Genomic DNA, 16,846 nt, shown 5'->3' on the forward strand with positions numbered 1-16,846 from the left:
TAAGTCAGGGGTTTCAAACAGAGTTAGAGCTAAAGAAGGAGTAGCAATAATGTTGAAGGATAAGATGGACTATAAATATATTAATTCAAGGATTATGTGGAGTAAAATAAAGGTTGGATGTGAAAAGTGGGTTATAGTAAGTGTATATGCACCTGGAGAAGAGAGAGAGATTTTGGGAAATGTTGAGTGAATGTGTGGGGAGTTTTGAACCAAGTGTGAGAGTACTTGTGGATGGGGATTTCAATGCTAAAGCGGGTAAAAATGTTGTGGAGGGAGAGTAGTAGGTAAATTTGGGGTGCCAGGGGGTAAATGTAAATGGGGAGCCTTTAATTGAGCTATGTGTGAGGAGGAGGAGGAGGAGGAGGAGGAGGAGGAGGAGGAGGAGGAGGAGGAGGAGGAGGAGGAGGAGGTGGAGGAGGAGGAGGAGGAGGAGGAGGAGGAGGAGGAGGAGGAGGAGGAGGAGGAGGAGGAGGAGGAGGAGGAGGAGGAGGAGGAGGACGAGGAGGAGGAGGAGGAGGAGGAGGAGGAGGAGGAGGAGGAGGAGGAGGAGGAGGAGGAGGAGGAGGAGGAGGAGGAGGAGGAGGAGGAGGAGGAGGAGGAGGAGGAGGAGGAGGAGGAGGAGGAGGAGGAGGAGGAGGAGGAGGAGGAGGAGGAGGAGGAGGAGGAGGAGGAGGAGGAGGAGGAGGAGGAGGAGGAGGAGGAGGAGGAGGAGGAGGAGGAGGAGGAGGAGGAGGAGGAGGAGGAGGAGGAGGAGGAGGAGGAGGAGGAGGAGGAGGAGGAGGAGGAGGAGGAGGAGGAGGAGGAGGAGGAGGAGGAGGAGGAGGAGGAGGAGGAGGAGGAGGAGGAGGAGGAGGAGGAGGAGGAGGAGGAGGAGGAGGAGGAGGAGGAGGAGGAGGAGGAGGAGGAGGAGGAGGAGGAGGAGGAGGAGGAGGAGGAGGAGGAGGAGGAGGAGGAGGAGGAGGAGGAGGGGGGGAGGGGGAGGGGGGGGGGGGGTGCCACACACTCGCACACAAGACAAGCTTGCTGAATGGTAATAATAGCAGTTTTATGAAAGTATCTAGTGACTATATATGTGTATATATATTATAGAAACCAGAAGCAAGAAGGGAAGGCAGGAATGAAGGAAAGACTAGATGAAAGGAAGGAAAAAAGTAAGGAAGGACAGATGAAGGAATGTAGGAAGAGAGGTGGAATGCCCTCCAGGTAGCCTCCAGGTAGGAAAGGAATGAAGGAAATTAGGAAGGAAGGAATGATGACACACGACCATTTACCTAGGATAACTACACAACACAACTGCCTGCTAATACTTTGAAGAAAACTGCTCAGACGAGGTATTTTGTCTTTGCACATAAAAAAAAACTTCCACAAAAATGCACACACACTGATTTTATGTGTGAGGAGTGTAAAACACCATTGTGTATGACACCATGTTTTATGTGTGAGGAGTGTAAAACACCACTGTGTATGACACCATGTTTCAAAGAGTTCCACAAGCTGCAGAACTTGTAGGAATATGTTCAGTGACTGTATATTGGTATATATATTATAGAACAATAGTAATAAAAATTTTTTTGTATTGTTTGTTTTTGTAAAAAAGTTTTGTAAACAATATATTGATAATTATGTTTGTGTGCTTATTGTGTTGTATACAACGAGTGTATATATGTACATTGCATCTTACTTTGGTCTCACAGGCCACATAAGTTATATGAAAAAATAAAATAGTGAAAAAAACAACAAACCTTCAAATACAAGTAAACTAAAGTTTACCAGTCGCTGCTGTTGCCATACGCCGCTCATTTTCTGCAAACTTCATGCCTCTATATCTGGGCAAGTACTGATGGGAAAATTTTTTTTTTTTTGGGGGGGGGGGGGACTAAAACAATCAGAAAAATAATCTTAACATTTTCATAAGAAAATTTTTTTTTTTTTTTTCGAATATTTTGTGACACCAGGAGACACTTCAGGATTGGGCCTTTCGACAGTCAAAGGGTTAAGAGTGAGGAAAAGCCAGATGTGAATATAAAGAGGTGAGTGAAGCAGTGAGAAGAATGAAAGGGGGTAAAGCAACTTGGACTAATAGGATCAAGACAGAAATGTTAAAAGCAGGTAGGGATATAGTTTAGGAGTGGCTAGTGCATTTGCTCAATAAAAGTGGGAAAGGGGGGAAAATACCTAGGGATTGGCAGTATGCATAGTTCCTTTGTATAGAGGATAAGAGGATCAAAGAGAGTGTAATAACTATAAGGGAATAAGCCTGTTAAGTATATAAAGTAGAATTATTATTGAAAGAATAAAGGGTTAGACAGAGCAAGATCACAGATGAACAAGGTTTTGGGAAGAGTGAGAAAGTGGGTGTGTGAGCCAGAAAATTCTATTACATTTCCTATTTTTTATATTATACAGTATTTACCAGACATTTTATCACTTATATATGAAAAAAATCATGCCCTATTTATTGTTGAGGAATGTAATCATTTGGGTCTTAAACTCAGGCCAGCATATGACAGCAATGACTGAACTGAAGTTTCACCTTTTCAAGTTCAAAAGTTTTTGGTGGCCACAGTAAAATCATGATATCCCTAGTCAGAGAGATACAATATCTGGTGAAATCGTGATTTCACTAGTGATTTCATGGCAAAAGCGAAGTATCCTTAAATACTGTGTCTGTCAACCATGGTACAGTATATGTTCAGGTGCTCAAGACAACACCAGTTCTCATCACCATCTTAATACAGTGGAACCTCAAAATTCGAACGTAACACATATCAAACACTTAAAAAATAGAACCCTTTTTTTGAACCAACTTTGTCCCTATTATCGAATGTGCTCCTATTTTTGGACCGCCGGGTACTGGACCTGTCCACCAGCCCGCTCTGTCAGCATCCTCGTGCAGGCACTGTGAGCCAGTCTGGCTCTGTTTATGCTTGAGTGAACACTAACCTGCGCTCTCATTCAAGCATTTAACGATTATTTCATTGTGTTTAGTGCTTGTGGGACTGTGAAGTAAGTTACCATGGGCCCAAAGAAACTTGCTAGTGGTACCCCTGTGGTAAAGAAAGTGAGAGACACCAAAGATGTGAAGAAGGAAATAATACAGAAGTGGAATGATGTCCAAATGTTTGTGGAGAAGTACCACCCTGACCAAGCTGAAACAAACCATCTTTGCAACAAGTTCAGTGACAGAACCATGTCCCATTTTAGGGAAATGTTTAAGAGGTGCCAGAAACAGAGGACTGTGGACAGTTATTCTGCGAGACAGGGGTCCAGTGACTCTCAAGCTGGTCCTAGTGGCATTAAAAGACAGAGAAGGGAAGTTACCCCAGAGAGGGATTTACCTGAAGTCCTCATGGAGGGGGATTCTCCTTCCAAACACTAACCCCAACTCCCTCTCTCCTCTTCCCTATCTTCCAGATGCCAACACCAATCTTCAATAAAGGTAAGTAAAAATGTTATTTTATAATTAGATACATAATTGAACACTATAGTATTTGTTGTGTGTATGTAAAACTGTAATTAATCTCTATAAAATGTATTTTTTTTGTGAATATTTTTGGGTTTCTGGAACAGATTAATTGTATTTCCATTATTTCTTATGGGAAATACTGCTTCGATTTTCAGACTTTTCGAATTTAGAACTAGCTCATGAAACGGATTAAGTTCGAAATTTGAGGTTCCACTGTATTCAACATAATGGCAAGCATGATCAAACTGCAAAGAAGCTTATTTTATTCAGGACACAGATCATACAATCATATGATCAACAACATGCTACAACAGGTACAAATTATTTTATCTTGTTACCTGAAAAATACTTCTATCAACACATCGATAGAGTTTAAACAAACACATGAGGGTACGTCTGACTGTTGGATACCACATGCCGTGTAAGTCTGCTGGGGACATGCCTACACGTGAAAACCTTTCTTCTGCTGCCCCGGTGATATTAGCAACTTCTTCACTGGTAGCAGATCTGAAAAAAAAAAAAAGAAGTTGTTGAGGTGGTTTGGCCATTTAGAGAAAATGGATCAAAGTAGAATGACATGGAGAGTGTATAAATCTGTAGGGGAAGGAAGGCAGGGTAGGGGTCGTCCTAGAAAAGGTTGAAGGGAGGAGGTTAAAGAGGTCTTGTGGGCGAGGGGCTTGGACTTTCAGCAAGCATGCATGAGCGTGTTAGATAGGAGTGAATGGAGACGAATGGTTTTGGGGACCTGACGAGCTTTTGGAGCATGAGCAGAGTAATATTTAGTGAAGGGATTCAGGGAAACCGGTTATTTTTATATAGCTGGACTTAAGTTCTGGAAATGGGAAGTACAATGCCTGCACTTTAAAGGAGGGGTTTGGGATATTGGCAGTTTGGTGGGATATGTAATAGGAAGGTATATAGTATGTAATTGGGGCCCTGATATTGTAATTATTTCAGGTCACTTTTTATATTGTATCTTCATATATGCTTCTAAACTGTTGTATCTGGGAGCCTCTGCACAAACAGTGATTATGTATGAGGTGAAAATGTTGAATGATGATGAAAGTATTTTCATTTTGGGGATTTTCTTTCTTTTTGGGTCACCCTGCTAAATTCTGAAAAGCAGAATGTTTTCCCAACATAAATGCATTTGTTTTTGTTATAAGAGTGTAATTACAAAATAAATGGCACCTTTGTAAGTTGATCTCTGACTGTTAAGATTAATGAAAGGTTCAGAGTATCAGACTATCCCAGAGAGGTAATGAGTTCAAGACCAGTGTCCTTACCAGGGCCTCCAAGAGAAATTTTGCAAGGTGGAACAAGCCTGCTTTGGGGCCTCTGGGGGCTGACTGAGGCTCCCAGGGGAGATACTTTGTCTGCAAAATTTCTAATAACACTATCAAGATCAAATTTTCTGGCGATGCTTGATTCAATACTCAGTCTTGATAAATCAATAAACTGGGTTTGAGACATAGTAGATCTTAAAAAGTTTTTGATATGTTTGAGTTTACTAAAAGAACTTTCTGCTGATGTTACCGTAGATGGAAACTGTCAACAATATTCTTAAACTAACAAAGATTTGGAAATGTCTCACAAAGCTTGTAGTGTGTTAATAAATTTTGCAATTAAGTTCTGGTTTGCTTTATGTACTAATGGCAAGTGTTGCATTTCTGCTGCAAAATCTTCAGCATTAACCCTTTGACTGTTTCGGTCATATATATACGTCTCACGAGGTACCCTGTTTGACGTATATATACTCATAATTTCTAGCGACTTCAAATCAAGCCGGAGAAAGCTGGTAGGCCCACATGTGACAGAATGGGTCTGTGTGGTCAGTATGCACCATATAAAAAAAATCCTGGAGCACGCAGTGCATAATGAGAAACTCCAACCATTTTTTTAATTACTTTCTGCTGATGTTATTGTAGATGAAAACTGTCAACAATATTCTCAAACTAACAAAGATTTGGAAATATCTCACAAAGCTTGTAGTGTGTTAATAAATTTTGCAATTCAGTTCTGGTTTGCTTTATGTACTAATGGCAAGTGTTGCATTTCTGCTGCAAAATCTTCAGCATTAACCCTTTGACTGTTTCGGTCATATATATACGTCTCACGAGGTACCCTGTTTGACGTATATATACTCACAATTTCTAGCGACTTCAAATCAAGCAGGAGAAAGCTGGTAGGCCCACATGTGAGAGAATGGGTCTGTGTGGTCAGTGTGCACCATATAAAAAAAATCCTGGAGCATGCAGTGCATAATGAGAAATTCCAACCATTTTTTAATTAAAATGCCGACTTTGTGGTCTATTTTCATATAGCATTTATGGATGTATTCTTATTTTCTTGGTCTCATTTGATGGAATGGAAAACATATTATAGAAATGGAGGTGATTTTGATTGATTTTACTATAAAAAGAACCTGGAAATGAAGTTCGAAGTAGGGGAAATGTTTGATTTTTGCCGATGTTCAAAAGTAAACAAATGATGTCATTGTCAAATAAATGTCCAACTAGCCATTCTAATATGCAGTCATTAATGGGTTGACATTATTTGTACAATTATTACAGTATTGCAGTAGTCTGCATAACAGTAAATCTTCTATTTTTTGTTTGAATAAAAATTCAAAATAGAAAGCAAGAGTAATATCAGAGGGGCCTGGAGATGTGACTGATGAACAAAGAAAATGTTATTTTAGAGCCAGGAATGTCTGCTTTGTTCATTCTGGACCTTATTTTGAAATTGTCATATGTTTTAATTTTCATGAAATTGGCCAAATTGCAAATTTCTGACCACGTTATTGGGTAGTTCAAATCGGTAAATAGGCAGTTTTTTGTTCTCAATCGATAGAAAAAATGGAGTTTAAAGAAATAGCTATGAGTTTGGTTGACTGAAACAATGGAATTAGCCTCAAATAGGGCTCAAAGTGGGCGAAATTGCCGATTTGTAAATACCGATGAGGTCACTAACTTCGCGAGAGTGTAATTCTGTCAGTTTTCCATCAAATTTCGTTTTTTTGGTGTCATTACCATTGGGAAAAGATTCTCTATCATTTCATAAGAATTTTTTTTTTTTAAATTTTGCGACACCATAAGACACCTCAGGATTGAGGGTTGCGACAGTCAAGGGGTTAAGGTCTGGGCCCCAGCCTAATGTATGGGCTGAACCCCCCTACCCCTCTCATAGGCCCAGGTCCTCACCGACACATTCATCCAAGCTTGCCGCTTTCCAAGTAGATCAAGGTCAAATTACTGTTAAGAAAAGTCATGTAAATAAAATAACTATAGGATATACAATAGTCAGTTTCACATATATTTTTCTATGAAAATTTTCTCCTGTATAAAAATGCATGTGGAGAGAATACGCACATGCACACACACGTAGACATGAATAAATGCATGCACACATGTGCACACACACATACACATACACACACACAAGCATAAGTTTAATTCCTATGTAAAACTCAGTTCTAGTCCTTTAAAATAAATTATAAAAAGTTGTATACCATATTTTACGTTCCTCACACTTTTTTTTTTTAACAAGTCGGCCGTCTCCCACCGAGGCAGGGTGACCCATAAAGAAAGAAAATCCCCAAAAAGAAAATACTTTCATCATCATTCAACACTTTCACCTCACTCACACATAATCACTGTTTTTGCAGAGATGCTCAGAACACATGTATACATGTATTATAATTCTTTTTCTATGCTATTACTATACTATTAATATTAAATATACATGCATGTCATGAAAATTTAAAAAAAATCATTATTTCTAATAAATAGCAAATATGAAGGCAAGAAATATATGTGAGTATTTACTTAATGGAGGACATGGAGGAAACAGAAGCATTGCGAGAATGAATTTTCCGCTGGTTTGCTATACTCTCTGCAATATTCTCCATCATCTGAAGTTTACTAGGATAGGCAAGGTCTCCGGGTGATGGACGGAAGTTAGCAATATCTGTATTAACGTAGATGTGAGCCCGATAAACCAAGCGCTCTTGTGCATCCTCTAGCATTTGATTGACTACTGCAGTGAGAGGAGCCAACTGTGTTGGGTTGTTTTGCAAGTGCTCCTCTATCATCCTGAAAATAAATGTGAGCATATACTATAGCTTACATGTATAAGCATCAGTTGCTTTATGCAACAGATGCATTCCAGGCCCTTGGTACATAGAGCAAACCCAATACAATATGCAAAAATAGGGATAATCTCCGAGACTTGCGAATTTCACATTGCTTGACTTATGACTTTGGTCAAAAAACAACTGGGAATGGTTGGGTGAGAGTATGACTTACATAGCATGGGTCAATTATTCTACTACAGTGCTCCTATGTTCTTACTTAGGAAACCAATGGCTTAGTAATAAAATTATGGTTGAATGGGAATGGTTGGGAAGAGAAGAACTTATCTATTGCTGGCCAACAGGCCTCCTGCTATGCTTTCTTATGTTAATAAAAACCAGTTTACAGTAATATTTAATGAAAAAATCAGGGGGTGCTGGGCTTGGATGATTTCATATGAGCAAATTTATACAACAGTGATTTACAGTAGAAATGAGGTCTCAGGATATAAGTTAATTCACAAAGAGAAACTGCAAAAAGCTAGGAAAACTTGTACATACAGTACTAAAATATTATGAGGCATGATATCATAAAGAAAAATTACAAAAACATAAGTTAAAGTTCAATAACCATTTTACTGTACATTATTTGTGTTCAAGGGTTATATAGCTAAACATATTTTTTAAGCGGTGATAATGCAAAATACAGTGGACCCCCGCATAGCGACCTTAATCCGTGCAAGAGGGCTGGCTGTTATGCGAAATGTTCGCTATGTGAATGAATTTTCCCCATAAGAAATACAGTGGACCCCCGCATAACGATGGCATCACATAGCGATTATTTCGCATACCGCTTACTTTAATTGCAAAAATTTTGCCTCACATACCGCTTAAAAACCCGCTTACCGATTTTCTTCCGAGACGCGCTCACATGTTCCGCCGGTGGCATTGTTTACCAGCCAGCCTCCGCGGTAACATCCAAGCATACAATCGGAATATTTCGTATTATTACAGTGTTTTCGGTGCTTTTTCTGGAAAATAAGTGACCATGGGCCCCAAGAAAGCTTCTAGTGCCAACCCTACAGCAATAAGGGTGAGAATTACAATAGAGATGAAGAAAAAGATCATTGATAAGTATGAAAGTGGAGTGCATGTCTCCGAGCTGGCCAGGTTGTATAATAAACCCCAATCAACCATCGCTACTATTGGTGGTACAGTGCTGCTGCTGCACTGTCAGCTGCTGCTGCTGTAGTCAGCTGCGCTGCTGCTGTAGGTGTGGCTTATTGAGAATACCAAGAAACAATTAACCCCAGAGGATTTGCCACCCAGGATAACCCAAAAAAGTCAGTGTCATCGAAGACTGTCTAACTTATTTCCATTGGGGTCCTTAATCTTATCTCCCAGGATGCAACCCACACAAGTCGACTAACACCCAGGTGAACAGGGAAAAATGCCTGGAACTAGTGCTCATATTGGTGAATTTAAAGCCAGCAAAGGTTGGTTTGAGAGATTTAAGAATCGTAGTGGCATACACAGTGTGATAAGGCCTGTTCTGGAAGAAAATGCCAAACAGGACCTACAGTACTCAGGAGGAAAAGGCACTCCCAGGACACAGTGTCTCATCAGTCATTGCTGCATCTTCAATAAAGGTAAGTGTCATTTATTCTTCATTTAGTAGACTAGTACATGCACAATATATACTGTGCATGTACTACTCTACTATTGTGCATGTATCCTTCTCTTTGTGTGTGGGAAAATGTATATTTCATGTGGTAAAATTTTTTTTTTCATACTTTTGGGTGTCTTGCACGGATTAATTTTATTTCCATTATTTCTTATGGGGAAAATTCATTCACATAACGATTATTTCGCATAACAATTACCCCTCTTGCACGGATTAAAATCGTTAACCGGGGGTCCACTGTAATGGAAATAAAATTAATCCGTGCAAGACACCCAAAAGTATGAAAAATTTTTTTTTTTACCACAAAAAAATGTTAATTTTAGTACACACAAACTGAAAAAGGCATGCACAATTACATGACACTTACTTTTATTGAAGATCTGGTGATGATTGATGGGATGGGAGGAGGGGAGAGAGTGTGTTAGTGTTTAGAAGGGGAATCCCCTTCCATTAAGACTTGAAGAGGCAAGTCCTTTTCTGGGGTTACTTCCCTTCTTCTTTTAATGCCACTAGGACCAGCTTCAGAGTCACTGGACTTCTTTCGCACAACATAACTGTCCATAGTGGCCTGTACCTCTCGTTCCTTTATGATTTGTCTAAAGTGGTTCACAACATTGTCATTGTAACAGTCACCAGCACGGCTTGCAATAGCTGTGTGAGGGTGATTTTCATCAAAAAAGGTTTGCACTTCAAGCCATTTTGCACACATTTCCTTAATCTTTGAAGTAGGCAATTCCTTCAATTTCTCTCTCCCCTCCTTTGAACCAGTTTCCGCAGGTCTGGCCTCTTGCTCTTGAAGTTGATCTATCAGCTCATCAGTGGTTAGTTCTTCATTGTCCTCCTCCACCAACTCTTCCACATCATCCCCACTAACCTCCAACCCCAAGGACTTCCCCAATGCCACAATTGATTCCTCAACTGGTATACTCCTCTCAGGGTTAGCCTCAAACCCTTCAAAATCCCTTTTGTCTACACATTCTGGCCACAGTTTCTTCCAAGCAGAGTTCAAGGTTCTCTTAGTCACTCCCTCCCAAGCCTTACCTATAAGGTTTACACAATTGAGGATATTAAAGTGATCCTTCCAAAACTCTTTTAGAGTCAATCGAGTGTCTGTGGTCACTTCAAAGCACTTTTGAAACAGAGCTTTTGTGTACAGTTTCTTGAAGTTGGAAATGACCTGCTGGTTCATGGGCTGCAGGAGAGGAGTGGTATTAGGAGGCAAAAACTTCACCTTAATGAAGCTCATGTCCCCATAAAGTCGCTCTGCCACGTCTGTAGGATGACCAGGGGCATTGTCTAACACCAGGAGGCACTTAAGTTCTAATTTCTTTTCAGTTAGGTAATCTTTGACATTGGGGGCAAATGCATGGTGTAACCAGTTATAGAAAAAGTCCCTAGTGACCCATGCCTTACTGTTTGATCTCCACAGCACACACAAATTATCCTTGAGGACATTCTTTTGCCTGAACGCTCTGGGAGTTTCAGAGTGATACACTAATAAAGGCTTAACTTTGCAATCACCACTAGCATTGGCACACATCAACAAAGTAAGCCTGTCTTTCATAGGCTTATGTCCTGGGAGTGCCTTTTCCTCCTGAGTAATGTAGGTCCTGCTTGGCATTTTCTTCCAGAACAGGCCTGTTTCATCACAATTAAACACTTGTTCAGGTTTCAGTCCTTCAGTTTCTATGTACTCCTTGAATTCCTGCACATATTTTTCAGCCGCTTTGTGGTCCGAACTGGCAGCCTCACCATGCCTTATCACACTATGGATGCCACTACGCTTCTTAAATCTCTCAAACCAACCTTTGCTGGCCTTAAATTCACTCACATCATCACTAGTTGCAGGCATTTTTTTAATTAAATCCTCATGCAACTTCCTAGCCTTTTCACATATGATCGCTTGAGAGACGCTATCTCCTGCTAGCTGTTTTTCATTTATCCACACCAATAAGAGTCTCTCAACATCTTCCATCACTTGCGATCTTTGTTTCGAAAACACAGTTAAACCTTTGGCAAGAACAGCTTCCTTGATTGCCGTTTTCTTGGCCACAATAGAAGAGATGGTTGATTTGGGTTTCTTGTACAACCTGACCAGGTCGGTGATACGCACTCCACTTTCATACTTATCAATGATCTCTTTCTTCATTTCTATAGGAATTCTAACCCTTATTGCTGTAGGGTTGGAACTAGAAGCTTTCTTGGGGCCCATGGTCACTTATTTTCCAGAAACAGCACCGAAAACACTGTAATAATACGAAATATTCCGACTGTATGCTTGAATGTTACCGCGGAGGCTGGCTGGTAAACAATGCCACCGGCGGAACATATGAGGCTGGCTCAGGCCGCACATTGGACGCGTCTCGGACGAAGGCCGCTGAGCGGGTTTTTGGGCGCTATGCGGGGCAAAATTTTAGCGATCAAAGCGTCCGCTATGCGGATTGTCCGTTATGCAAGGCATCCGTTATGCGGGGGTCCACTGTATATGAGTGCCATAAGTAATAAGGCAATTAATAAAAACTGCTTGCTATGAAAGCAGTTTTCATTAATTGCTTTTGAGGTCAGGGTCTGTGCCATAGAACTATGCGATGAGCTCAGCTCATTCAGATAAGCTGCGAACAATAAATTTGGGCCTAGATATGAGAGAATGTGTCTATGCAGCAAGTGTGTATCATTTAAAAAAATCCTGCCCCATGCAGCGCATGATGAAGGAAAAAAAAACTGACTACTGTGCATTTGGTTTTTAAAAAGTGACTTTGTGGTGTACTTTTAGATGTTTTTTTATAGTTTTATTCTCAGTTTCTTGGTATTATTTGATAAAAAGGAAGATATATTACAGAAATAAAGATGATTTTGATTGGTTTCTGGACTAGAAGTAGCTTGAAATTGAGTCAAGGTGTGGAAATGTTTGATTTTTGCCGATATTCCAGAGGACACAAATTACTTCACTCCTCCAATATGCATCCAACTCATCAGTCTAGTACTCATTCTTGAATGTGCTGACATTATTTATACAATTATTACAATAATGCAATAGCCTGCATAACAATAAACCATCTATTTTTTCTATGAAAAAAATTCAAAATGGAAAGCAAGTGTAATATAGGAGGGACCTAGGAGCAAAACTAATTAACAGAGGAAAGGTTGTTTTGGGGCCAGCAATGTCTATAGTATTTATTCTGGACCCTATTTTTTTAAATTGGCAATTTTTTAGTTTTGTGTGAAATTGGCCAAATTACCAATTTCTAATCAATTTATTGGGTATGTGAAATAGTTAAAAAGGTAGTTATTGTACTCAATCAATAGAATGGAAGGAATACTAGTGAAATAGGTAAGAGTATGGATGACTGGAAAAATGGAATTGGCCTAAAATAGGACTTAAAGTAGGAAAAATTATCAATAGGTAAATACAGTGGACCCCTGCCTTATGAACGCATCGCCTTACATTAAATCCGCCATACGAAACATTTGAAAGCAAAAATTTTGCCTTGCCTCACGATAAAAAACTCACCTTACATGATTCGTCCAGGACGCGTCCCACGTGTGGCCTCAACTGCCCTGTGGGTGCCAGTGTTTACAAGCCAGCCAGTGCGGTCGCATCTAAGCATACATTCGGTACATTTCATATTATCACAGTGTTTTTAGTGTTTGTAACTGCAAATAGGGTCACCATGGGCCCCAAGAAAGCTTCTAGTGCCAACCCTGTGGTAAAAAGGGTGAAAATTACCATGGAAATGAAGAAAGAGATAATTGCTAAGTACGAAAGTGGAGTGTGTGTCTCGGAGCTGGCCAGGTTGTATACCAAACCCCAATCAACCATCGCTACTATCATGGCCAACAAAACGGCAATCAAGGAAGCTGTTCTTGCAAAAGGTGCAAGTTTGTTTTCGAAACAGAGATCGCAAGTGATAGAAGATGTTGAGAGACTGTTATTGGTGTAGATAAACGAAAAACAGATAGTAGGAGATAGCATCTGTGGAGAAATTTTCTCCAGGAGGGGGGGTATCAGCCCCCATCAGCCCCCTTCAGCCCCTTTCAGCCCTGAGGGGCCCAGCCCTCTCAGAAGGGGCAAATATCTTGTTTACTGCTACAGCGAGTAATTGATCCCAGATGCAGTACCAGTATACGACCTGTGGTCAAGCGACCGCCGCTCCTTGCAGTCCAGTGTTGCAGAGTGTATTTTAATAAGAGACAGTACATCTCTTACTGTAGCAGGACAATTAAGGAAAATCCTGCTCCCACTTTATTACCATGGTAGAGATAGTGTATATTGTTGTCTATGCTTAAGACAGCAAGAATCAAACATTCTGCTTTGCTTCATGGAGGAAGTGGCAAGGAAGCAAAAGTACTAGGTCAGCTTTTCCTTTGTGCTGGGGGCAGTGACGGCGTGGGGCGTTGTGGCATCTTCAGATTACTTTTGACTCTACTGAGAGTGACACTGACGCCAGGATAACCAACAAAGAACGATCTGTGCGTTACATTTCCTCTGTTCATTAGTTATGTTTTGAGGCTTTACAAATAAATTCCATTTTGATTTTTTATTCACATAATGAATTTTTATTCACACCAAAAAATAGAAGATTTACTGTTATGCAATACTGTAATAATTGTATAAATATCATCACCATATTTGTGAATGCATATTAGACCCACCAGCTGGCGTGTATTAGACGTGTGAGGTTGTTTGTTTACTCTTGAATACAGTGGATCCCCGCATAACGATTACCTCCGAATGTGACCAATTATGTAAGTGTATTTATGTAAGTGCGTTTGTACGTGTATGTTTGGGGGTCTGAAATGGACTAATCTACTTCACAATATTTCTTATGGGAACAAATTCGGTCAGTACTGGCACCTGAACATACTTCTGGAGTGAAAAAATATCGTTAACCGGGGGTCCACTGTATTGGCAAAAATTTAACATTTCTGCTACTTTGAGCTCAGTTTCAAGCCATTTCCAGTGCTAAAACCAATCAAAATCATCTATATTTCTGTAATATGTCTTCCATTCTATCAAATGAGACCAAGAAATCGCAAATACAACTATAAAAAACATACGAAAAAACACTGCAAAGTCGCTGTTTTAATCGAAAAATCATGATTTCAGTTTTTTCTCTCATTATACACAGTGTGCTGCAAGATCTGTTTTATGTGGTGCACACATACCACATAGATGTATTCTCTCATATCTAGGCCCAAATGTACCACTCACAGTTTATCAGAGTGTGCTGAGCTCATGACGTAGATCTACGGTTTGGACCCTGAACGTAAAGCCGTAGATCTACGGGACGGACCCTGAAAGGGTTAAGAATCATGGTGGCATACATAGTGTGATAAGGCTGCCAGTTCGGACCAAAAAGCAGCTGAATTTTTTTTTTTCAAGAAGTCGGCTGTCTCCCACCGAGGCAGGGTGACCCAAAAAAGAAAGAAAATCCCCGAAAAGAAAACACTTTCATCATCATTCAACACTTTCACCTCACTCACACATTATCACTGTTTTTGCAGAGGTGCTCAGAACACAACAGTTTAGAAGCATATACGTATAAAGATACACAACATATCCCTCCAAACTGCTAATATCCCGAAACCCCTCCTTTAGAGTGCAGGCATTGTATTTCCCATTTCCAGGACTCAAGTCCGGCTATATAAAAATAACCGGTTCCCCTGAATCCCTTCACTAAATATTACCCTGCTCACACTCCAACAGATCGTCAGGTCCCAAATACCATTTGTCTCCATTCACTCCTATCTAACACGCTCATGCACGCCTGCTGGAAGTCCAAGCCCCTTGCCCACAAAACCTCCCTTACCCCTTCCTTCCAACCTTTTCGAGGACGACCCCTACCCCGCCCTACTTCTCCTACAGATTTAAATGCCCTCCATGTCATTCTACTTTGATCCATTCTCTCTAAATGACCAAACCACCTCAACAACCCCTCTTCAGCCCTCTGACTAATACTTTTATTAACTCCACACCTCCACACCGAATTTTCTGCATAATATTTACACCGCACATTGCCCTTAGACAGGACATCTCCACTGCCTCCAACCGCCTCCTCGCTGCTGCATTTACCACCCAAGCTTCACATCCATATAAGAGTGTTGGCACTACTATACTTTCATTCATTACCTTCTTTGCCTCTACAGATAACGTTTTTTGACCCCACATATACCTCAATCCACCACTCACCTCTTTTCCCTCATCAATTCTATGATTAACCTCACCCTTCATAAAACCATCCGCCGATATGTCAACTCCCAAGTATCTGAAAACATTCACTTCTTCCATACTCCTTCTCCCCAATTTGATATCCAATTTTTCTTTATCCAAATCATTTGATCCCCTCATCACCTTACTCTTTTCTATGTTCACTTTCAACTTTCTACCTTTACACACACTCCCAAACTCATCCACTAACCTTTGCAATTTCTCTTTAGAATCTCCCATAAGCACAGTATCATCAGCAAAAAGTAACTGTGTCAATTCCCATTCTGTATTTGATTCCCCATAATTTAATCCCACCCCTCTCCCGAACACCCTAGCATTTACTTCTTTTACAACCCCATCTATAAATATATTAAACAACCATGGTGACATTACACATCCCTGCCTAATACACAATACAATCCCTGTCTAAGACCTACTTTTACTGGGAAGTAGTCTCCCTCTCTTCTACACACCCTAACCTGAGCCTCGCTATCCTCATAAAAACTCTTTACAGCATTTAGTAACTTACCACCTATTCCATATACTTGCAACATCTGCCACTCTATCATATGCCTTTTCTAAATCCATAAATGCAATAAAAACTTCCCTACCTTTATCTAAATACTGTTCACATATATGCTTCAATGTAAACACTTGATCTACGCATCCCCTACCCATTCTGAAACCTCCTTGCTCATCCGCAATCCTACATTTTGTCTTACCTCTAATTCTTTCAATTATAACCCTACCGTACACTTTTCCTGGTATACTCAGTGAACTTATTCCTCTATAATTTTTACAATCTCTTTTGTCCCCTTCCCTTTATATAAAGGGACTATACATGCTCTCTGCCAATCCCTAGGTACCTTCCCCTCTTTCATACATTTATTAAACAAAAGTACCAACCACTCCAACACTATATATGCCCCTGCTTTTAACATTTCTGTCATGATCCCATCAGTTCCAGCTGCTTTACCCCCTTTCATTCTATGTAATGCCTCACGTACCTCCCCCACACTTACATTCTGCTCTTCTTCACTCCTAAAAGATGGTATACCTCCCTGCCCAGTGCATGAAATTACCGCCTCACTTTCTTCCTCAATATTTAAAAGTTCCTCAAAATATTCTCGCCATCTACCTAATACCTCCCTCTCCCCATCTACTAACTCCCCTACTCTGTTTTTAACTGACAAATCCATACGTTCCCTAGGCTTTCTTAACTTAAAAAAAAAAAAAGGCACAATACCGTGACTGGAACGATACACAAATAACCCGCACATAAAAGAGAGAAGCTTACGACGACGTTTCGGTCCAACTTGGACCATTTACAAAGTCACACTAACCAGAAGTGGAGTAGTACAAGAATGATATATAATACCGACAAGATGAAATTAAGACACATGCTCAACACCCGGG

General features: G+C 40.3%; 1 protein-coding gene across 1 annotated transcript in view; it reads right to left on the bottom strand.

Moving 5' to 3' along the window:
• Positions 1-16,846, bottom strand: part of LOC128687141 (conserved oligomeric Golgi complex subunit 3-like) — a gene marked incomplete at its 5' end in the record, with an annotated part of 164,123 nt that overhangs the window by 121,602 nt on the left and 25,675 nt on the right. Inside the window, 2 exon segments of the mRNA XM_070092775.1 lie at positions 3,805-3,973; positions 7,294-7,560. Of these exon segments, the coding sequence (XP_069948876.1) occupies positions 3,805-3,973; positions 7,294-7,560 (436 nt within the window).

The sequence above is a fragment of the Cherax quadricarinatus genome, chromosome 40 (genome assembly GCF_038502225.1).
Source record: "Cherax quadricarinatus isolate ZL_2023a chromosome 40, ASM3850222v1, whole genome shotgun sequence".
NCBI classification, from domain to species: Eukaryota; Metazoa; Arthropoda; class Malacostraca; order Decapoda; family Parastacidae; genus Cherax; species Cherax quadricarinatus.